The sequence below is a fragment of the Antechinus flavipes genome, chromosome 3, assembly GCF_016432865.1.
Source record: "Antechinus flavipes isolate AdamAnt ecotype Samford, QLD, Australia chromosome 3, AdamAnt_v2, whole genome shotgun sequence".
Lineage (NCBI taxonomy): Eukaryota > Metazoa > Chordata > Mammalia > Dasyuromorphia > Dasyuridae > Antechinus > Antechinus flavipes.
This window is the reverse complement of record NC_067400.1, coordinates 488386497-488409925: the sequence shown is the minus strand read 5'-3', so window position 1 is coordinate 488409925 and position 23429 is coordinate 488386497. Positions and strand designations below refer to the sequence as shown.

The 23429-nt window shown below is 34.8% G+C and overlaps 2 protein-coding genes across 4 annotated transcripts in view; one reads left to right on the top strand and one right to left on the bottom strand.

Annotated features, from left to right (window-relative positions):
• Window positions 1-4850: 4850 nt before the first annotated feature.
• JRKL (JRK like) lies at window positions 4851-9088 on the bottom strand. Its single transcript, XM_051986843.1, has one exon. The coding sequence runs from the start codon at window positions 8425-8427 to the stop codon at window positions 6832-6834; it is 1596 nt and encodes a 531-aa protein (XP_051842803.1). The 5' UTR covers window positions 8428-9088; the 3' UTR covers window positions 4851-6831.
• Window positions 9089-9161: 73 nt separating this feature from the next.
• The window catches only part of CCDC82 (coiled-coil domain containing 82), a 51322-nt gene continuing 37054 nt past the window's right edge, over window positions 9162-23429 (top strand). The window contains exons 1-7 of one of the 3 annotated variants that reach the window (XM_051986844.1): window positions 9162-9243; window positions 9437-9518; window positions 10057-10109; window positions 14981-15197; window positions 16523-17271; window positions 17794-17992; window positions 20342-20434. In XM_051986844.1, coding sequence (XP_051842804.1) covers window positions 16537-17271; window positions 17794-17992; window positions 20342-20434 — 1027 coding nt within the window. In that variant the 5' untranslated portion in view covers window positions 9162-9243; window positions 9437-9518; window positions 10057-10109; window positions 14981-15197; window positions 16523-16536. Of the gene's footprint in view, window positions 9244-9430; window positions 9519-9575; window positions 10110-14980; window positions 15198-16522; window positions 17272-17793; window positions 17993-20341; window positions 20435-23429 lie in introns of those variants that run through there. The other 2 variants (XM_051986846.1, XM_051986845.1) reach the window with 2 other exon arrangements.

Here is a 23429-nt window from a genome sequence, read left to right as displayed (position 1 = left end):
TCCTTTCTCCCCACAGAGCCAAACTGAGTAATAATCATGAATATTCCCCAGGCTACATATTTCTAAAGAGATGGTGACCCTGACAGCAAGAACTGCTTAAAGGAAAGAATTTTCATCAGCACAGGAGTGATTCTTACTTAGAAATTGTTAGGGACATGAGAACCGCTTTTATTAAAGCTACCTACCAATTATTATAACATATTTTGAAGAAAAAGGAATGGTCTTGTTGGGGGTAAACCTGAGACTGTCCAAACTATCCTCTGAAAGAGACCCCACCTTTCAGGGCAGTTAAGTGGTCTCATTTAGTTGGAAATCTCGGCCTGATAATTTTTTTGTAATGTAGTAATCTAAGCCCAGGCATTGAAAACATTGAAGGAATTTCATTCAATTTTAAATGGAAGCCTGAGCCTCAGACTGCTAATAAAAGACAGCTCTGAACTCTAAATCTTTGCAGAAGTCCGAAAGAGGATTATACTTTGCCAAAGAAGCTCTCTTCTTGGCAAAGCTGCGTGCCAGGACTCTTGCCCACTGTGAAAATATTCTCTTCTCAGTGTTAACCTTTGTTATTTTCCTGACAGGACCTTGCCACTAAGAAGTCTATCTTCCTAGCAAAGTGACTTCTCAGTGCCAACAATAAATTTCTTTTGCCAGATGTTTTGGGTTTGTGAATTCTTTCACATTGGACCTGCGCTGACCAGAGGGGATTCCCCACCCTAATTTTCTACTACTAGCTTCATCATTTGTACCTCATCAGTCTCAGAAGGTCTTAACAATCTCAACTTCTGAGCCTGTTGAATACCTTATCATGTTGTTCTCAGTACCTAAATCTCCAACAAAGTCACAAAGGAGGATACTATTAAAATACAAAGACAGAAGGCTGGCACCCTGGGCATTAAAGAAAATCCATGGCTACTAATAAAGGGCTATAGTAGCAAGGGCACACTTCCATTTAATTTATTTCTACTCTGTTCCTCAGTCATTTTTTGTTTACATTTTCATTGTGTCCTGTCACATTTCTCTTTTATTATCCTGACTCAATTTCCCTGAATTGTGACCTAATTGTTCTGGTCAATCCTGCAATCACCCCTTCCTCTTAATCATCAGAATATTTGATAAGGATAAAAGATCTCATATTTTAGAATATCAGAACATCTCTCCCCTTTCCAATCTATCAGAATATCAGATACCGTCTTATCAAGATGCCTCTCCCCAACTCCTCCCATTATGTCATCCCCCTCTCCGATGGCTCCCCACACCCTATCAGAGTCCCATTCCCACTCTCAGCACCCTGACTCTGCCCCTACCTCAATCTACCCCTTGTGTCTGAGCCACGTGTATATATGTCATTGAGAACTCACATTGTTTGCTGGATTCTTGGAGACCATAGTCTCATTCTCAGTTCTGGGACCAAACCATGGATCCATTTGGTCCCAGGAAATCTCTCCCTCTTAAATAAAATATTAAATACTCTCTAATCTCTATCTTGCCTCAGTTTCTCCTGCATTACAATTGTTCCCACACTATCAAATAATGTAAGCTTTTTGAGGTCAGAGTGTTTTGTTTTTGTCTTTGCATCCCCAGTACGGGTCACAGACTAGCATCATAATAAATGCTGAATAATGTACAGATTTGGTCAAGGTACTTTGCTTAAAATCTTTCAGTGATTCCCAATACAGAATTATACTGAAAGATAATTGCCAGATTAGAGCAGATGGATAGTACGACAGTTAAAGTGACAGGCCTGGAGTCAAGAAGACTCATCTTCCTGAGTTCAAACCTGGCCTTAAACATTTACTAGCTGTGTGACAATTTAATCCTATTGGCCTTGGCTTCCTCATCTATAAAATGAACTGGGGAAGGAAATGACAAACCACTCTGATATCGTTGCCAAAAACAAAACAACCCAAATGGGATCACAAATAATTGAATATAACTGAAAACTGAATAAGATTTGTCTATAGTTCAAGGCTTCCCCAACTCAATACCACCCTAACTTTCCAGTTTTATTTCATGCTATTTTCCCTCAGTTACTCTTTTTAATTAAATTACTCTGACATCCCAAATGTGGTCTCTACTTCCCAGCCACTGAAACTTTGCTCACATTCTTCTCTATTTATGAAGTGTCTATTCCTTTTCATGTCTAATGTATTCTACTCATCTGTTAAAATCTCAACATAAATATCATCTCTTCCACAATACTTTTGATTCTCTCCCCAAATTTTACATACAGGATTGTTCAATATATCACATATTTAATAAATGCCAATGTGTGGAGTGATACATAAAAGTTTAGATAAGATGTGGTGCCTTCCCTCAGGGTGTTCAAAATCTAGTACAGCTATTTAAAACCAAGACATCTTCCACATATCTTCCTTGTGTTGAAAAAGATCATAAACTGTTTTCTGGGGAAATGCCCTAAAGTTATTTTGAATAAGAAAGGGAAAAAAAATCATCTACCTATGGTAGACTAAAGAAATTCCATAATCTTGAGATTAAACTCTAAAGTGTTACAAAAAGAAATTAATACCTGTACTAAATTTTTTGTTATGTGTAATCATAAGACTTAAAAAGTTGCAGAGGCTATCTCACTGGCATTTTGGATTGACAAAATACATCTCATACTTGTTCAGAGTGCCTTAGAATTGTTCTCTAGGATTAGATTATGGAGGGATCTCTTACTGGTTTAACAATAGGAATTATCCTGTTCTCCCACAGGACCTACCATAACTCTTAGTACATAATCTCTGCTGAGATGAATTGGCTTTGAAACTTAATGAGAATTCTTCAGGCTGTGAGCAACATTGCTTCTAGATTTGTATCTGCTTGTAAATTTGCCACCATTTTTCTCCCACTTGGGAGTGCAACTGAGTATTAGAAACATTAAGCACGGTATCACGAACCAGCACAGGAACTTCCAAGGACTAATTGGAATATACTGGGACAAAGCCAAAACTGCCTAAAGATAAAACTGAATGCAAGTTTCACCACAAAACACTGTGGAATGGTGGGGAAAGTTTCAAAAACTTTCCAGCATCATTGCTTTCCTTATTTATAATATAGGAGGATTAGACCAAAATTATATGCCTGGTAAAAGGCTAAATAATATCTTTTGAAACCTGTTCTAAGGATGCAAAAATAAATTATATCATAGACCTATTTTCTTGTTTATCTCAATACCCTTATATTTTTTCTTGAGTTCTTTGAAAGTAAGGGCCATATCTGATCCTTTTTGTCTTCCATCTCTTTTCCAGTATAATGCTCTGTACTTGTTTCTGTAAATTCCCAATTTTGTTTTGTTGTCTGCACCTCATGCTCCAATCTTAAAAAAAAAAATCTTGTCTTGTTTTGCTCTTTTTACTTTCTTCTGACCATGTTTCACCTTTCATCTATGGAACACTTCCTGTACTTCCATCCCTCTTCTAGCAACACGCCCCTCTACCCCCACCCAATCCTTTCTGTCATGTTTCATTCTCCTATTATTCGGTTGTTTCCATCAAATCCAATTCTTCACAACCACATTTGGGGTTTTCTTGGCAAAGATACTTAAATGGTTTGTCACTTCCTTCTTTAGCTCATTTTACAGATGAGAAAACAGACAAATGGGTTAAGTGACTTGCCCAGAGTCATAGAGCTAGTGTCTGATTTGAAGGCAAGAAGATGAATCTTCTTGACTTAAGGCCTAGCACTATCCATTGTGCCACCACTTTAGATTTGAGTTCAAATGTAGATGCTCATTTGTATCTAAGGATCAGTTTTTATTTGGGTCTATGGCTCAACTAGGGCTACCATGTAGGTGGCACTGCAATAATTTTTAATTTTTGTCCAGATTGGCTCATGTGCTTTAGAAAAAAAATGGGAATTAATTATGGGCAAGTTTTAGAAAGTTTCTTTCTAAATGTTCTACTAAGCACAGTAGATGTGAAAGTGTATCCTGACCAGACATGTGAAACAACCCAGCATAGTAGAAGAATTAGATTTGGAGACAAAAAAGCTCACTGAAAATCTAACATTTGCTAGCTGTGTGACTTTGAGCAACATACTTACCTACCCTTGAGGAATAATTCATCATCTACAAAGTGATTATAGTTAGGAATTTAAAGAAATATGGAAAATCTTGTATTACCTTAAAAACAAGCAGATGCAAGAGAAATACAAAGTAATTCCAACAATACAAATGAAGAGATCATTAAAAGAAAGTCAAAATCAGAGTAATTAAAAAACTAGCAAAGGTCTCAGAAAAGATAATAAAACACATCTCCCCACTTATGGCAGAGGCAGATGATTGCTAAAACAGAGTATTTTATACAATGTCAGATTTGATATCCATTGTTTTCATTTTGCTATTTTTATCACAAGGGAATACAAATAAAACCTGTACTATTCAGAGTGTAAAAGATTAAATAAGGTACATGAAAGTGCTTTGTAATTATAAAAAATTTTATATATGTCTGTATATATATATATATATATATATATATATATATATATATATATACATCCGTGTGTGTGTGTGTGTGTGTATGTGTGTAAATTATTACCATAATGGCTACTTGGAAGTGAACTAGCAGGTATTCTGTTAGACTGAATATCCAATTGGAAATTGAAGAACTGTTATTTTTGAGATATTAAGCTGTAGAGAAGGCATTAAAATATGTTCAAATATGCATTTCAGTTGTTGTCACCACAGAGCTGTGGGAAAAAGGAACATCTGGGACTGCAGCTGGGTTTTGGAAACATGTTAAGTGTGCTATCAAAAACTCACATAGGGAAAACTTTGAAACCCTAAGTTGTCAAAGAATATAAAGACTGAAAGTAGAATGGCAAGGAAAGACTGCAGGTTAGTTTAAAGATTGACTGTTCAAAACTACTTTTATTTCAGAGAATGGATAAGTGTATTTGACTAAAGAAGGTAAGCTAGGAATGGTGGTTAGCTAGAAACAGGCAAGGATGCAATGGTCATACCATAAATGAATCCCTTATTTAATACTAAATAGTTTAAAACCACACCATTTAACAGTAATGTTTACTTACCACTAGGTGGCAATAATACAAGCTAGACTTCACTAACAGGGTCAGAAATCATGGACAAATTTGGGCAGAATTTCTGAGAATTTTAATACAGATTTTTCATTTCAAATAAATGAAAGTTCTTTTTAAAAACTACTGTTATTTGTTTCTGTGACCTGAAACAGTTCATGCAGCAGATATAATTTTAAAAGCAAATGTTTCATTAGAGACACTACTTTATATCCTAGATATGGTACATGAAAATTTCAGATGGCAATATGGAAAGTTAGAAATGTCTGTAAGAGGCTTTTAGAGCTCTAAGAAAGGCACTATAAAGATGAGAAAAATATGTAGATGATAAAACTAAATATTATTATTAATGACTAATGAATTGAAGGGCAATTCTTTAAAATTACAACCATATTAGAGCCAAACCAAATACCAATTTCAATACAAAAACATTTTGATTTCAAATTACAAACTTCTTTAAACAATATGCATATGGTATAAATCTTTTGAATGCTTCAGCAGCATTGGGTAAACATACTGAGTTCACTACAGAAACTCACCAAAATCCTGATTGACACAAATTAAAAACCAATAGAAAGAAACATTCTTTCCTTCAGTCTTTAAAAACATAGAGAGACCAATTAAATTCCAGATGGTCTAGAACTTTTCAAAATAACTTATTTTCTTCATTAACAGTATGTAAACATATGGCTTATTTAAAATCATCACTTCACCTTTCTATTTTAAGGTTTTCTTTTTTGTATTACAAAGGTGAGTTACTTTGATTATGGAACCTTTTGATACCTTTCAAATTAGGATGATGTTCCCCAAACTATCCTGTTAGATGGACTCTGCAAGTAGGGTCTTGTGCTCTGATCTCAATGAATGTTTAATTACTTATTCTTAGACTGATAGCCTATCCTTTCCACAATTTGGCTGGTTCACTGAGAAGAGGCCTATTTGTTTTCCTTTATGTAATACCCTGTATTTATTGTGAACCCAGTGGTTTAGCAAAAATTTTAAATATACTTAATTCCCATTTATCCACAAATAGGTGGAACAGAAAACCTTGTTCTCCTCTCACCTATCAGTTTATTCTCCCTAAGATATTTAACGGTAAGACAATCCAAAATTACCCAACAATTCAAATTTCCAGAACAGCCTTTTCTCGTCATCTTCATTAATGTTAGAGGGAATAATAATTACAACTTTTTGAGATATTTAAGAAAAAAATCCACACACAACCATACACTCCCCTACTATTGTGGATACTTTAAAATTAACTTAAAATATAATTATTTACTTTGGATCTAATGCTATGTTTTTCTTCACCCTGACAACCTATATAAATAAAAACAGACAATTTTTCAAGATGGCAGCAAGAGTTGGCACAAAAGAAAGACAACTGTAGCAGCCCCAAGTATCAGGCAAAAAATTATTCTGTATGTAAAGAAGGTGCTCAGTGACTATTTGCTACTTGCAGGATTTTGCCATTAACACTTAGAAAAATGCCACTTGATCAAAAATAAGGAATGGAACAAGTGATAGATATAAAAGTTTTACATATATATATAAATATGTATGTGTATATATATATGTACAGATATATATTGCAGTTCTGATTATCTACAAAATTGGAGGGGGAAAAGAAAAATAATCAAAATAAATAGTCCCCACTTGAACGGCTTTGGAATACATTTTTGCTTTTGAATTTATATCTGAGAATTTGGAATACTTAAAGAAAACTAAGCTAAATTGCAAATAGATTAATAGTCATAAATACAATTATCAGGACAGTGAAATTTTAAAATATTGTTATTGAGTTGGATTCACTGTCATCTTCTGTTTATTTCTTATGGTGGCCCGAAGCTTACGTATTACCAATTTATCAGGCAGAATCATATCGCCTTGCTGTTCTAGATAATCCAATAAATTTTCAGTCCACTTGAGAGCAGCTGCATGATTAATACTCCTCTCTGGGATCAGTTCTACTTCCTCTTCCTCATTTTCACTTGATTCATCAGTTTGGCCCTGTGCTCTTCTGATTATTTCACTATCACTTAACACCTCATAACCTGGTTCAGTACTGTCCACTTCAAACCATTGTTCAATATTCTCAATGTCCACCTTTTCACATCCTTGTGTATGCTGTAAGATGGTGGCTAAAGTAGATGCTGAAATTTCTTCTTCATCAAAGTCTAAACCTTCTTTCTCCTCATTGCCAGGCAAAATTTTATTCCATGCTCTGATAATAGTCACTGGCTTAACCATGTTCCATGCCATTGAAATTTCATATAGAGCATCTAATAATGTTAGTTTCTTCCAAAACATTTTCAGATCATTACCCTCTTCTAAGTTGTTTTGGAGAAGTCCTGCTCTATAGTGTTTCTTCATTACAGCTATGACACCCTGATCCATAGGTTGAATCAATGAGGCTACATTAGGTGGCAGATATTTTACAAATATTTGGCCATCATCTGACCTCAGGACATTTTCATTTGGATGTGTTGGTGAATTATCCAGTAACAGCACTGCCTTTTCCTGAAGGCCTTTAGATTTTAAGTATTCTCGAACTTGTGGCACAAAGATCTTGTCAAACCATTGTCTGAAAATAGAAAGGTCCATCCAGGCACCTTTTTGACTGAAATAGGAGACTGGCAGGTTTGAGGTATCAGTGCCTTTAAAGGAACGTGGTTTTTTTGCTTTTCCCACTACACAAAGTTTAAGTTTGTGTAAACCTGTTGCATTGGCACAACACATGACTGTGACTCTTTCTTCAATTAACTTGTGCCCAGAAGCAGTGAATTTGCCCTTAACAGCTAACGTCCTTGATGGCAAGCACTTCCAAAATAGTCCGGTTTCATCAGCATTATATATTTGCTCAGGCTGCAAATTCTCCCTCTGAACAAATTCCCGAAAGTTGCTACAAAATTCATCCACAGCAGTTTCATCTCCATTTAATTTTTCTCCTCTGATGTTAATCTCACGAATGCTATGTCTCTGCTTAAAACGAGTTAGCCAACCAGCTGAAGGATTAAAATCTCCATCCATTCCTAAAGCATAGAAGAAAAATTCTGCTCTTTTTGCACAAATTGGTCCAGATACAGGATTCCCTTTTGCTCTTTGTTGGTTAAACCATTCCAGCATAGCTCTGTCCAGCTCTTCATACATGGATGGCTTCATGGACTTTCTCTTGGCCAAAAGACTTGTTGAATCAGAACTGCTAGCATAAGTTATGATTTTTTCTTTATTCTTCCTTATATCCCTAACTGTTGTTTCACCAATCCCATATATCACTGAGAGTTGTTTGGAGGAGCTGCCTTCTTCAAGTTTCTTTATTATGTCAAGTTTATCCTTAATGGTCAACACCACCCGCTTGCGTTTCCCTGACATTTTAAGGCTTTGGGACATGGAACAAGGAAGGAAAACCCTCTTACTTCACAAAAACTCTCCGTCTCCCACACTTGTCACTAGTTATTGTGGTACCGACCACTTTCAGGTTGGGTTGGCAGAGGGGCTCCAGGGGAAGGAGAGGGCGAGAGAGGCAGGCCCAAGGACCCAGATGGGCAGCCAGGCTGGGAGAGGGAGAAGGCCCAGAGTCGCCGCGGATAATGCGGATTATGAATGTTTGTTTACTTCTTTCTCCCTACCCTAAAGCACAGCAGAGGGAAGAAGAACACAATCTTATACTGGTCCCCACGCAGGGCCGGGACAGGTGTCTACAGCTCCCCGGGGAGTATCAAAGTTGAGCCCGGAAGCGCCCCAGCCGGGGAGGGGCCGGCGTCCGCCGCCTCCCTCTCCCCGGGGGACTCAAACCCGGAGCCGGTACCCCCGGCCAGCCGGCCCCCCTCCTCCTAAACCGCAGGGACTCTTCCCTCCAGTAGTCTCGCCGGGTCGCCAGAACCTCCCCGCGCCCCTCCTGGCCCCGCAGGGACCCACTCCCCACCTCTGAACTCTCGGCCAGGGGCCCCCCAGCGCAGCTCCCTCACTATACCGCCCAGCCAGCTCCTCCCACTCCAGGACGCGCTCCCGGAAGGCGGCCCCTCCCACCAGCGAGCCTCCCCGAAAGAAGGCGGGACTTCCGACCGCCAGCTTCAGTAAAGAGCTAAGGGACGCGCCTGTCGTCCAAACTGACGCTTGAGGCGGAGGTGGAGGCGGAGGCGGAGACGTGGGCGGGGGCGGAGGCGGCCGAAGGCAGCGAAGGCGGCGGCTGCAGAGGTTTGAAAGGTGAGGGAGCGGGACCGCTTAGGGCGGGGGTTTGTCTGCGCTACCTCGCAGCGAATGACTTTCCTAGAGGGGCGGGGTAGAAGGCACCCATCCCCTGGCGCCGAGCAAATAACTCCCTCGGCTCCCGCGCGAGTGGCCTCGGGTGGGGAGGGGCGGGGGCGGGGACGGCTTGTGACAGCTCTTTCCTTCCCAGCGGAGCCCAGCAGAGTGGAGCCGAGCTGCTAGCAGCCTCAGGGGACACCCCTTCCCCTCGGGGGAAGGCTGGGGAATTGCAGGTAAGTCAGGGTTAGGAAGCTAAGGTTTGCATTTTCTCTGCTGTTGCTTTTCCCTCCCCGCCCCTCCTCTGCTCAGTGCTGTCTCCTCGCTCCGCCCCGAGCGTTTCTGTGGCGCGCTGTTATCCCAAAGCTGTGCCTCAGCATCTGCTTTCTCAGATATGTTTCCCATCCCTCCTCCCTATTGGAGACAGTCTGCGCTAACCTCCCTCTGGCAGAAGTGGCGGGGATAGATGTGCGTGTGTGTGTGTGCATGTGTGTGTGCATGCGTGTGTGTGGTGTGCGCGCGCGTGCAAGAGAAAATAGCAGTGGTTATTTTTTTTAATGCGCCATGGTTGTTATCCTCTCGTTTCCAAGTAAATTTTACTACACGCCTTGCAGAGGTATATGAACACTGGTGGGATAACATGTCCGTTCTAGAGAGTCAAATCTGCAAGATCGGCCCAAGTCAAAATTACGGAGGCTTGGAATAGATGTTTTGTTGTGCATTTGAATAATGTGGGTCTGTGATATGTGTTGCTTTTTTTTTTTTTTTTTTAAGGCGGCAAAGAGCTTTCCGTGCCTGATCTCACTTCATCTTCACAAAGACTCGAGGTAGAGCTAGTTAATATTTTTAATCCTTCCCTCCCCCACTCTTTTTTTATTACCATTGAGGTGATAGTGTGTATAGAAAGGCGTAAGTTGACTTTCCCTGTGTAAGTAGAGGTGTAATTCAAGCTTCAATTTTCTGATTCTTGGATCGTTGGTTTTTCTATTGTTCCATGCCCTTAACTCCTCTGGCTCAGTGTCTTTTATGTTTGTTGCCTAGGCACTAGAGGAGAGATTGGATGAACTAATTCATAATTACGCATTAGGTGGGAAGGTATCTCAAAGGTAAACTAATCCCCTACCTGATAAAAGCATGATTCCTTTCTATCCCTGAAAAGTTGAATTGTATTCTGCTTGATGAACTCAAGTATCTTGTACAACATTATATATCAAATAAGAAGAAATAATACTGACGTGTCTGTATCCACCTGTTCTTTGCTTTTGTTAGGCGGTTTCTCTTTGTCAATAACTAGAAGCAAAATAGCATTAAAGAAGCTTGATGATCCTGATTTTTTTGAAATTCAGCATAAGTGAAATTCACAAATAACTGCAATTGTTCATTTAGTTTCTTGATAAACATGCCACCTCCTCCTAAAAGCTGGGATTTTTTTTTACATCTCTGTCAGCTTTACCTTCACAATTTTCTCCCTAGTTCTTATTTCAGACCTCAGATTTCAGCTTTTCTTTGACTTTCAACCTCTCTCCTCCTGCTGTTCCAATATCTTTATCCCCTAATATTTCTGTGGGATCTGCCTTTAAAGGAAATAAACCAATCATATATTCCCTTTTTTAAAAATTAATTTTTCAATTAATAGGTTTTTTTTTTCTTTTCTTTGTCCTAACCCTAGGGGGAAAAAAAGGAAAAAAATTATCACGTGCCCCCTTTTAATAACTTTTATAATAGCAAAAATTATGCTAAAAATATCTACTGATTAGCAAATAGTCCTCTCTCCCCCCCTTTTTTAAGGTAGCCCATTGTCCTTATGGAAAATCCTGATTAGAAAATCTTTCTTTACGTCTAGCTCAAATCTACTTCTCTTCTATTGAAGTTCATTACTGAAGCCCTATAGAATCAATTGGCATAGTGGATAGAGTGTCAGGTCTGGAGTCAAGATCTATCTTGCTGAGTTCAAACTTGGCTTCAGACATTTACATTTTAGTTTACCCAGGGCAAGTAAACTTAATTTTGTTTGCTTCAATTTCCTCATTTGTAAAAATAAGTTGGAGAAGGAAATGGCAAGTCACTCTGGTATCTTTTCTAAAACAACTATGCTTCAGTTAATCCTAGTTTGGCATGGTTTCTAAATCTCTATTTTAGAGAATCTGACTCCTAAAAGTATCTTGGAAGATTGAACTTCCCAGAATTGAACAATATATTACAAAGGTAGTTTTTTCCAACTGTGTTTGTGACTGATTTTGTAGACTGCCTTGTTCTGGACAACCTTCCTTTTTAATAAAGCCTAAGATTATGATAAGATTTTGGACTATCATAGGTACTTTCTCTCTGATACTATCTCCAATTTATTCTTTATATGCATATAATTGTTTGCATGTTGTCCTCTCCTCTCGCCCATTAAAATGAGAACTCTTTACCTTTCTTTGTATACAGAATACTTTGCATTGTGGCTGATATATATTAAGAATTTAATAAATGCTTATTGACAATTTGACTGTACTCTACTAAGTTCCCTGGTCTTTTTTTTTTTCCCCACACACAAATTGTGCATTCCTCACACTGTATTTTTATGGTTGATTTTACTTTTTGGCCCTACTAAGGTTCATCTTGTTAGGTTTAAGCTAACATTTATAAGATTTTTTAAATCTTATTTTCTCATCATTTAACTGTTTCTCCTAGATTTGTATTATCTACAGATTGATATCTTTTCACTCACATCTCTTACAAAAAATTTTTATTGAGAAAGAAAAAGGAGGTGTCTAAAGAAAGTTACATAGCTGTACTGGGAGTACTTTAGTGGAGCTGATATTTTTAAAAGAAGAATATGTACAAAAGATGAATACAAATTCACAGAATCAAGGACAAATATAAAAGAATGGCTAGACCTATGAGAATAATGTACGAAGGTTAAAGATCAAAATGTCCTGAAGCTTGTGAGAATGAAGATAATGAAACCTTTTTGGTTTTGTTTTTAATCTACCTTGTAAATGAGAAAACTAAGGGAAAACTAGCCATTACATAGAGTGAATAGGGTAATGTTAATAGGTGAAAGAAAATAGAATTATTTAACTCCTGTTTTATTCCTGTTTTCTTTTTCTAGGAGAATAAAATTTAAACTGAAAAGAATAGAGTTAAGATGGTCATGTGAGAATTTCATCTAAGATAAATGAGGAAATAGTAAGAAAATATCTAAATCAAATCATCTGTCCCACATTAATTACAAATCCAGGATATAGAAAAATTGTAGCACTGATTGCTCAACCAATGTTTGCAAACTTTGAGATATTATGGAACATAATAGAGGTATCCCCAAACTTGAATAACATGACATTTATTATAGATAAATGTACAGTACTGTACTTAAGTCAAAACCAAAGAAAACATTATACAGAACAAGATGCAAGATATATGGCTAAATTGTTCACTGAATAAAGATCTGGGGTTTTAGTTAATTTAAAGTTCAGTCTGAGTACACTGTATGATAAAGTAGCCACAAAAGCTAATATGATCTTAGATGGCATTAATGATAATATAATGTCCAAAGCAAGTGACTTGAAAACTCTGTTGTACTCCATGCTAATAAGGAGTTCTTGGGACTACATTTTAGCAGAGACATTGCTAAGATGAAGCCTTTTCAGAGGAAAGTAACAAGAATAATAAGGGAACTGAAAATTATAAACTAAAATTATTTAAACTAACTGCAGATGATTAATGTGGAGAAAAGAAGATTAAAGGGGGAAAATAATAGCTGTTTGAAAAAGAGTTTTTTCCTAAAGGGTAGAACAATAAGCAATGAGTAGAAATTAAAGGCAGACAAATTGTAGTTCAGTAATAAGGAAGAACTTTCTGAGGATTAAAAGTGTACAAAAACAGGCTCCTTCATGAAGAAATCTTCAAGGAAAAGCTAAATGATTACTTGTCTGGGATGTTGAAGGGATTGCATACAGGTTGGGCTGGATCATGCTACTAAGGTGTTTTCCAATACAAGATTCTATAATCTCTAAATTCTTTAATCAGTCAATAACTATTTATTGTTAGAACTTTTCTTCTTAAGTGATAGGTTTTCATAGTGCTCCAAAAGAAATTATATTCACAATTTGGAGACTAACACAATCATTCTAATTTGAAAAATCATCTTTTTTTTCCTTAATTGAAATTTATATTTGAATGTCATAAATGCTGAAAATCAGTGATATGGTATTGACAAGATACGTACATTTTCATCAGTGCTGTGTATTCTTTCTCTGCCCAGTGATTTTCAGTGCTTTACATAAATTTACGAGTTATGTCTGTTGGTAACAAAATTCTGAACCCCCAAAAAGACACAGTAAATGAACAACCTCAAGATGAGTGAAGCAAAAAATACCTTGTAATATGTTCCTGAAAGTGAGTATGTGTACACACACATACACAGAGAAGGGAAACAAACTTTTATACTCTTAAGGTTAGTTCTACTCCTTCCTTCAAAGTTCTGGTTGGCCCAAACCCTTCCAAATTACAGTTCTCCTCATCCACCTCTTACATGTTGCTCCTAGACATGCTCCTCCTCCCTGGTCATATATCCCATGTTCAAAGATGGCAACTAAGTTCACTTTGGGGTGTTGGTTTAAATGTATCAAGTTTATTAAGCATGTGAAGTTCCTAAAAACCAGTGTTCTGTTCTTGATTCTAGCCTGTCTTAACCAGCTTTCAGCCTGGGGCCCCTTTATCAGGAATCTGATTACCAGGATGCTTTCACTCTTATTTCTTTTCTTGTTTTTGCAATGTTTATGGAAATCTATCACCATTTCTTATATGGCTTTACTAATGTAGACTAAAATTTTTTTTAAACTAATTTTTAAATTTTGATTTAAGGAATTTTTTCCTAATGTTTTATCTTGAAATTATAATTTAGTAGGATTGCTATGTAAACTGCTGGCTACTTTAATGTAGCCATTTTAACAATCATAAATATAAATTTTTATATCTCATTTTAACAATCATAAATATAAATAATGTTGAAATTTGTCATTTTGAAGGCCTGGATTTTGGATTCTACTTATCTACATTTCTATTATCTGGGAAAGGTCATTTAGTTTCTCTGTTTCTCAATTTGTAATAGAGAAACTCACATTGATATAGTACTCTTAAGGTTTATATGAGTTAAAATAATATTATGGAAAAGTACTTTGGAAAAAAATTAAAAGTTTTATTACAAATGCCTTCATTTTTTGTTGTATAATGAGTCCTATTCAGATAAGTACATTATCATTAACTATAATTGATATGCACCTACAACTATCAAGTATTTATAATGATTGACTAATTAATTGATGCTAAACCATATTAGATATTTTAATTATGTGACCAATTAATATTTATAACATCATTTTAGTTGCTGAAATAGCCAACTTTAATTTTTTGGAATCTCTAAGTTTGTATTTGTTCATTTGCCAAAACTTATTTACTTTGTATATTTTTACACTATTTTCTAACTTATGAGTGACATTTAATTATAAGTTTATTAATTTTATCTATTACTATGTCTTTGAATAGTTATTTTCTAAATTATATTAGATTTCATACTTGTAACAGACTAAATGAATTATGTTAGGTTTTATACTTACATTATTATGCCAATTTTTTGTATATGACATTAGCAGCATTATTGAGCTTGTTATTAGAAGTGACTGTAAAGTAACATAACTCATTTTTTTAACAGACATTACCAGAGCCTATATCCAGAGAAGGATTGCCTCCCTCAAAGTAGTCACTTTGGAGGCTCTAGTGATGCATCTGTTGCTCTATACATTTTTGAAATACCTCTTTTGGAATTGCCTTTGTAACCTGTAGCAACGCCAAAAATCTTTGTCCTTTGAGGGTGGATTTTATTTCTGGAAAGATCCAAAAGTCATTTGGAGCCAAGGCTGGTGAATAAGGTAGGTAATCCAAAAAATGAGTTGTCATTAAAGTACTGAGAGTGGCTATCTTCCATGATTTACAAACTTTTTGAAGGCATTTCCAAATGAGGAGATCCCCAAATATTTTAAGTAATGGTATCATCATTGAAAAATACTCCCAAAGTGATGCCTTTGAAGGACAATTGTGTGTGTGAATTCTACTTTAGTCAGTCTCATATTTTTCAGTGACTTCAGCAGCTCATCCTGATTATATGTTCCATTGCTTTGCTAATCATCATCTGTTTTGACCTCTATTATCAACTAAGTTTTTCTCTTTTACCTCCTTATGACAATATTTTATGGCAGTTGTCTTGTTCTCTATCTCCATATTAAACTTTTCAATCATAAATTAAACCTACTGGTAAAGATGATATAATAAGGTATAGTGTTTTGATATCTAAATATTCTGTTGGCTTATCTGTAGTTTTTTTATTCTGTTGTTTTATAACTATGATCATGTTTAACAATCAGTCTCTGTAAATTGCAGTCTTACAAATATCTGTAGAAGTCATTACTAGGCAGTTTATTTGACAGTTCTACTTTTTGCCCAACTACTTTTTTCATATAATTGAATGATCTTTTCAGCTATTGTTCATCTTAATCTCCTGCTGAGGAAATCAATATTGACAGATTAAAGTTCAACTTCTCAGCCTAGCATTTAAAGCCTTCTAAAAGGAATACCTTCTTTCCAAACTTTCCCTTGAACTCAGGAAAAGTTCTCTGCCCTTGTTAAGTAAGCCTTTTTATTGTCCTCTAAACATTCTATATTCTAGCTCAACCTCAAGCTTATATTCTTGCTATTTTTCCAAACTAGAATAGCTCCCTCAACATTTATCCTTATCCAAACCTTATCAGCCACTCAGAGACCATGTCAAATCTTATATCTTGTACAGAGTGTTTGATAGTCCTACCTCAATTCTTTGCCCTTATCTTTGAACTTTTGTAGTATTAATGTAAAAATCATTTATTATAGCACTAAACTACAGTCTCCGTGGATGCTGTTACCTGTTTTATGTGTATTTGTCTTGTTTCTAAACTTAAAAGTATAAATTGTTGAAACACAGGGAGTACATCTTATATTTTTTTGTAGCCCTCTCAGCATCTTGTAGGCATATGCATATTGTAGGCACTCATTACATACTTAGTGAGTGATTGTTTTATCAATACCACAAGGGTACTATGTATGATTTTCTAGAATGACCATAATGACATAATTAATATAATTGACATCATAAATACATTTATTAATTTAACCTATCATCTTTTTATTATGAGATTATTCCTAATAACGTTTTTTTTTGTAGAAGCTTAAGTGAAAATGGTACATGTTAGAAGATATGAAACAAGGAATAATTCTAAGACTCAAGTGCCAGCGTTGAAATCCCGGGTTGACTGGAGACGGACTAAACGAAATAATATCTTACAGTTACTTGATAGTGATGAAGAGCTTGATAGTGATGAAGAGCTTGATAGTGATGAAAGTGTTGATAGTGATGAAAGTCATGACAGTGATGAAAGTCATGACAGTGATGAAAGTCATGACAGTGATGAAAGTATTGATAGTAATAAAAAGCTTGATGATAAAGAGCTTGACTTAACTAATAAGGCAGAAAATAACAAAGAACACGAAACTAAGAGTGGTGGCCTTTCAGAGCATGAGGAAGAAAAAAATGAAAATAAATGTAAAACCATTAACCCAGATTACGAAAAGGATCTAAGTCAACAAATTGATTCTAAACAACAGAGTGACCAAATAGTTACAGAGGAGGATATAGAAGAAGAAGAACACATCTCTCGAGGAAAACGAAAGAGGGTATCTTCTGTGATGTATGACAGTGATGATAGTGATGACAGTGACATTTTAGTTAGAAGAGTAGATGTTAAACGTCGTCGTATAGTGGAGGATGATGATTGTTCTTCAGTGGAGGTGGATCAGAAACCTCCTAAATCCGAAAAAAGCTCAGCCATTCGGAAACAGGAACAACTCCAGAAGCTGAAAGAGCTCTCAAAACAAAGATCTCGTCAGAGACGCAATAGTGGTAGAGATTTTGAGGTGTGTTTTTTTTTTTAATTGAATTTCATTTGAAGAATATTTGCATTTTATCAAAAAGAAGTGTTAATTATATATTTTCAATGAGTCAAATTATCATTTTTTCTTATTTAAAAATTTCTAGTTTACTTTTAACTACACTGTCATATCTAATTTCTTATTTGTCATAACAACATGAGATTCAGCTAGTCCATCATCAGTACTGTTTTAAGAATTGAAGGCTGCTTTTTGGTTTTGTACAGTCCTTTCAATTTTCAACTTTTATTAAAGTTTTCATTTTCAATCATCATTCTGTATCATTTAAACTTTAAAAAAGTCTTGTCTTCATTTTAAAAGCTCAACAATTTATATGAAAAGGGAGTCTTTTTATTTTACTTTTAAGTCTTGAATTCACTTAATTTCTCTTTGTCTTGCTTAGAAGTATGAATTGGCATTGTGTTTCACATTCATATTAAATTATTGTAATTTTTTAAGATTAAATTTTATATGTAAAAGTAGCTAATTTACATGTTCTAATTTAATTAGGATTCTGAAGAGGAATCTTTACCAGATAGTGATCTTGATGATGAGGAAGATGATGAAGATGATGATGATGATGAGGAAGGAGATGATTATATTATTGATGGTTTTGTAGTTCAAGATGAGGAAGGTGAAGAAAATCAAAACAAATCGGGAGAAAAAATGACTGCATCACAGCTTCAATTAGTGAAACGAAATTCTCTTTGTAAGTTAAATATTAAGGGTACGGGTTTTGTTTTTGTTTTACTTATAACTTTTAGTCATTATATACCATTATTTTGGCTTTGTAAGTAGTCACTTTCCAAACTAATGATGAAGGATACCGATTTTAAATACAATCAGTCTTTTCTCTTAGGTATCTAGTTTGTTGTTTGTTCAGATATTTTACTTTTCACAATGTTTTTAGTGCATAAGTAAGAATTTAAACACTTTAAATGAGGATAAATTAAATGAATAGTAGTTGATTCTGCTGCCTTGTTATATATTTGGCAGAAGCCTAGTAATCCAGAGTTGTTAATATCATACTGTTTTTTTTTTAATTTTATCTCTGTTGATAGTTTTTTAAAAATATCAGATCATTGATTAATCTGTCCATTTTCCTTCCCCTGCCTAGCAAGACATTCTTTGTAACAAATATATATTTTTTTAAAACAGTACAAAAAAACTAACCAACAAATATTAACTATTAAATTTTTGCTCTCTCACCTCTCCATGTCTATTGAAAAATAGAAAGAAAGAATTTTATTACCTGTGTCAAATAAACAGATTGTTAGACTAGTGAATCTTTTTTCTGAAAAAAATTTCATGAACTGTTTCTTTACATTTTATATTATGATACATAAGTAATGAAGGTTATTAAAATTATATCTTATTATACTCAGATGATTAAGCCTTATAATTAAGAAGTAAGAATAATATAAATTTCAGGAAAATTCCTGAAGAACCATGTAAATTAGTAGACATGTGTACTTGGAATGGCTGGAAATATTAAACACTGATTAAACTGATATCTAGGATATAAGTTAGCATAGAAATTCAAAAATCCTAACAGAAAGAACTGACCAGCATAGCAATATACGTATAAAAAAAGAATATAAATGAAAGAAAAAAATTTCCACAGAAGTTTAAAAGAACTCTGGAAGTAGTCCAGCAAAATGTAGTTCTTTCCCTGTTTCCCTCTGAGCTTTGCATACTAATTTGGATGCATGGTATTTGAGTTTCATATAACTTTTGATTTTCATTCACCAATTTCACCCATATGTGTTACAAAACCAGATCTCTTGTCTCAAGCCAACTTATATTCTATATGCTTCCCCCACATAGATCATATTCTTGATTAACCAGATAGTATTAGCTACTGATCTTGGAGATGGTTTATATTTAAAACAGCTCACAGATGTTAGAGGAACCAAAAAAGTAGACACCATATTCTCTGTGATAAGAAACTACTGGGGTTCAGAGATTCCACTTGTAAGTTTCTCTGTTAGGATTAAGGTCCATTTTGTTTTAGGGCTAGGATTTAGATCATGCTTCTTTGTCATGTTTATTATAACACTATTATAGCATTCTTATAATTTTTAATGATACCTATTCTCACCAGAGCAATATTTATCTTTCATTTATCGCTTCTCTTGAAGTGCTAGCATACCATTCTCTGAATAAAAATTGTTATGACTTCATAGAATTCTAGTCATTTAGTTATACTAAAATTTTAAAAGATGCTATTTTTTTAATAATGCTATATGAACTATTATTTTTTGCAGCTATGTACAGCTTATATTTACTTGTTTTTATAATGTGCAATACATTTGTTTAAGCCCTTATATAATTAATATCTTTCCTCTGTTGCCATATTCTACTTCTTTTCCTGTTTATCCTCTTCCTTATTTAGAACTAACATGTACTGGATTGAAGAAAGTAGTGGAAAAAGTTTTATTCTTCATGTCATATTCCAAATTTTTGTATGGCATTTATATTTAACAAAACTTCCTCTTAAGTTGAAGTAGGAAATATAATAGAAAAAGTAGGAAAAAATTATCAAATCCCACCTATATGATTGGAAATAACTTTAATGCAGACAAGTTTTAGTATATTTTTAAGAGTAATTTTGTACATAATGGCAATAATGTTAAGCTTTCCTTTTTTTTTTTTTTTTTAACTTTTAAGAGAACCATTTTAATTAAGGATTCAGAACCCTAATGTATTTTTTTTCATGGTCAGCTAGACTTTTCTGGGGAGATAGGATGAGACAGCAGCCAAGCATACTGTATTTGGAGTTAAGAGATTTGAGATTACAATACTTGACCTATGACTGGGCAAATCAAGAATGTAGTACTGACATTAGGAAGCTAAAACCAGGTCCTATATCTATCTATATCCTAGGGACTTGAATATTAGTAAACTGGTGATTTTTAAAGTTTAATCAAAAGGTGGATTTACATATACATACTCATATATATACATGTTTATATATATATACACATATATATACATATATGTATATATATATAGTTTTTGATATTATGTTCTAAATTTTATCTGAAACACATTACAGATTCTTTCAGTGACCACTACACTCATTTTGAAAGAGTTGTCAAGGCTTTTCTGATCAATGCTTTGGATGATACTTTTCTGGGAACATTATATGGTAAGTGAATAGTATCTAATAGTAGCAACATTTAACTTGTGTTTTTCCCCTCTTTTTCTCATTTGAAACAAAGAAAAGCTGTCCTTAAGACCTTTTCCTTATTTACCCCACAAACACCTTCATCAAAGTCAGATCAGTTCAACACATAGTTTATTAGACTCTATATTCAGAATGCTATATAAATCATTTTAAAAGTGGGATACTTAAGAATAAGTGGTCTTTGCTTTCAAATGTTTACAGCCTAATAGGAAAAAGAAAATATATGAAACCACTAAATAGTGATACAAAGCAATGTATTCTTAAATTATTATTACAATCAAAATGATATAAGAATTCAGAAGAGGAAGACATCACTATGGGTTGGGTTAGTCAGGAAAGATTTCCTGGAGGAAATGGAACTTGAGCTGGTCTTAGAAGGATAGATAGATGGGACATATATAGCTAACAAAAGAGAAATCGTATAATCAGATGAGGAATAGGTATGTTATGCTTAAAGAATAAGAAAGAATCTAGCTTAGCAAATGCAATAAGGTTTAGTAGAAATAGAAAGAAATACTATTAGGAAGATAAAGTGAGAAACTTATGGAGAGCCTTGAATATATGTCTATGGAGTTTGAGCTACTGCTTATCCTAAACCCATTAGAGATCTTTTCAGTAAGGAAATGAGAAAGAAGACAAAATGGCAATCCTGTACATCTGGTTTGGCCATCTTACCATCAGAAAGTATTTGGTAAATACTAAATTGTATATAGTACTATGCAAGATATCGTACAAAGCAAACTAGAGACCTCTTCCTTACCATTGGGACACTAAGTGATTTTTACTTCCTTTTGATAGTGTGATTTTTACTTCTTTTTGATAGCTCTCCTCCACAAAAGTCCTACTCTGATGCTTCATCGTGGTGTGGAGGTGACCCTGGGTTCTTGAAGGCTATGCCAGCGGAGCGCAAGCTCTGACAGGTTCTACCAAGCTGGAAAGGCTTCGAGTATGGTCCCAAAGACAGACTGTGTCTGCTGTCCAAGGACCAGCCTAGCTAAGTACAGAGAGGCTCATCACCAGAAGGCTGGCCTCTAGGTGATGAATTCTTTGTCCATGATGATCTATGAAACATAAAATTAAAAGATGGTCTTTCATCTTATGCAGCTCACTTCCATTTCCACAGTTACAGTAGTGGAAAAAGAGGCAGGGGGTACTAAGAATCACACAGTTTTTAGACTGTATAGAGACATTAATTTAATGGTTGGTACTCTTAATATGAGATTTTGGCCCAACAACCAAATTGATAGGCTCTTAGAGAAATTAAGCCACATCTATATTGACATTTTTTTTTAAATTGAAGTCTGAAAATATAAAGAAGTTTCAAATAAAATGAAAGATTGTTCACAAGTTTTTTCTTGAAGAGATCAATAACGGAGATAATGGAGTTGGTTTCATGGTGTTCCCAAAGAAGACAAAAACATTATTTCATGAGCTACTTGGGCATTTTGCCTTGCAGTGCTCATGATGAACATAAGCAGACTATCATGAAGATAATTATAGCTTTTGTGTCAACATCTGCTGCAGAAAATGAAGAGATAGAGAAATTCTATGAAGAATTTGACATGATTCTCTGAATTAAGTAAACATACTCAGTGATTTCAATTTAAAAAGTGAGCACAAGGTATGGAGGTAAAAATATGGGATTAGGAATGAAAGTAAAGTCTTGTAAACTACTCAGAAACCCCATGTTTGTATATCTTGAATAAGTTCTTCAGGAAGAAATTTGGAAATCACTGCTCATGTCCAAACTGCATCACAAAAGATGACATTATGTATATCTTCAACAGAGAGGAAAAGAATAATTGCTGATTTTGAGAATCATCGGTCATTGTATAGTCAAGTCAGTAGCTGTTTAAAGCAAATGTTAGAGCTAATACAAAATTAGAATAAAGAAAATGAGAAGAGAACACTGCAGGCAATCATAGTTATTACCTTATTTAAACAATATATTGAATCTGAAAAACTGAAACTAGAGAAAAGCAAAGACATTGACTTTGGTTATCATTTATTAGAGAACTTAAACAGTATAAAATAGTTGTCACAATAAGGAACCAAAAGAGCCTAGAAGCTATCCTAGTTGACCAATGCTTGAATCTCTAAATAAGGCAAGGAGGTATGTAGAAGACAATGACTATAAGTTCATTTATAAAATATGGAACAAGATGATACAAGAATACCCAGAAAACATTCACTCCAACAAAATAATGAAAAACTGGAGGATAAAAGTAATCCTGCAGAGAACTTAGTATGAAGATTCAAAAAAATTCATAGAGGAAATTGGAAAGACATCAAATAGATATGAAATGTCATCAGTTTTCCAACTTTCTTGTACTGGTCTGTTATCATCAATGATAGTAGAACTACCACATTTTGATTTTTCTGCCATGGTACTAAGTGTGTTATGTGAAAAACTGGTAATGTTACTTAAGAAGATACAAATAGGAATAGCATCTGGGTCTTCCTAAATGGAGAAGAAATCTATGCTAAAAGTTACACCACATTAAAAAAAAAAACCCTCAAAGTTCATCTTTTCAAAATAAAGCTAAAAGAGGAAATTTCAAAACTAATAGGAAGGATTGTGGATGATGTTCTTAACCGATGCAAAGTGAATAAGAAGAGCTAATCAGCTATTAGATCATATGCTTACTTTTTGCTTTATAAAATCCTTATGAGATATAGATACACAAGGTATGCTTGATGGAAACATAAGAAAGGAATAGACAGGTTTTTACAGGTGATTTTTTTTTGATGCATTCCACATCTTTATAATCACACAGTTGAGAGAGAAAAAACATAAGATTTCTTTGTGTTTGTTGATTCAAATAAAAATTGATTCAGTAGAGTAAAATGCATCCTTAAATTTTTTCCTTCCTCAAAATGTCTCCCATACAGACATATACAAATAAGCATCCTTGATAATCAACAAGATTAACTTTGTTAAGTAATCCTTGACATG

What these genes read in the sequence shown, in the direction of transcription:
- JRKL (XM_051986843.1), bottom strand. Translation starts at nt 8,427, where the DNA reads ATGTCCCAAAGCCTTAAAATGTCAGGGAAACGCAAGCGGGTGGTGTTG.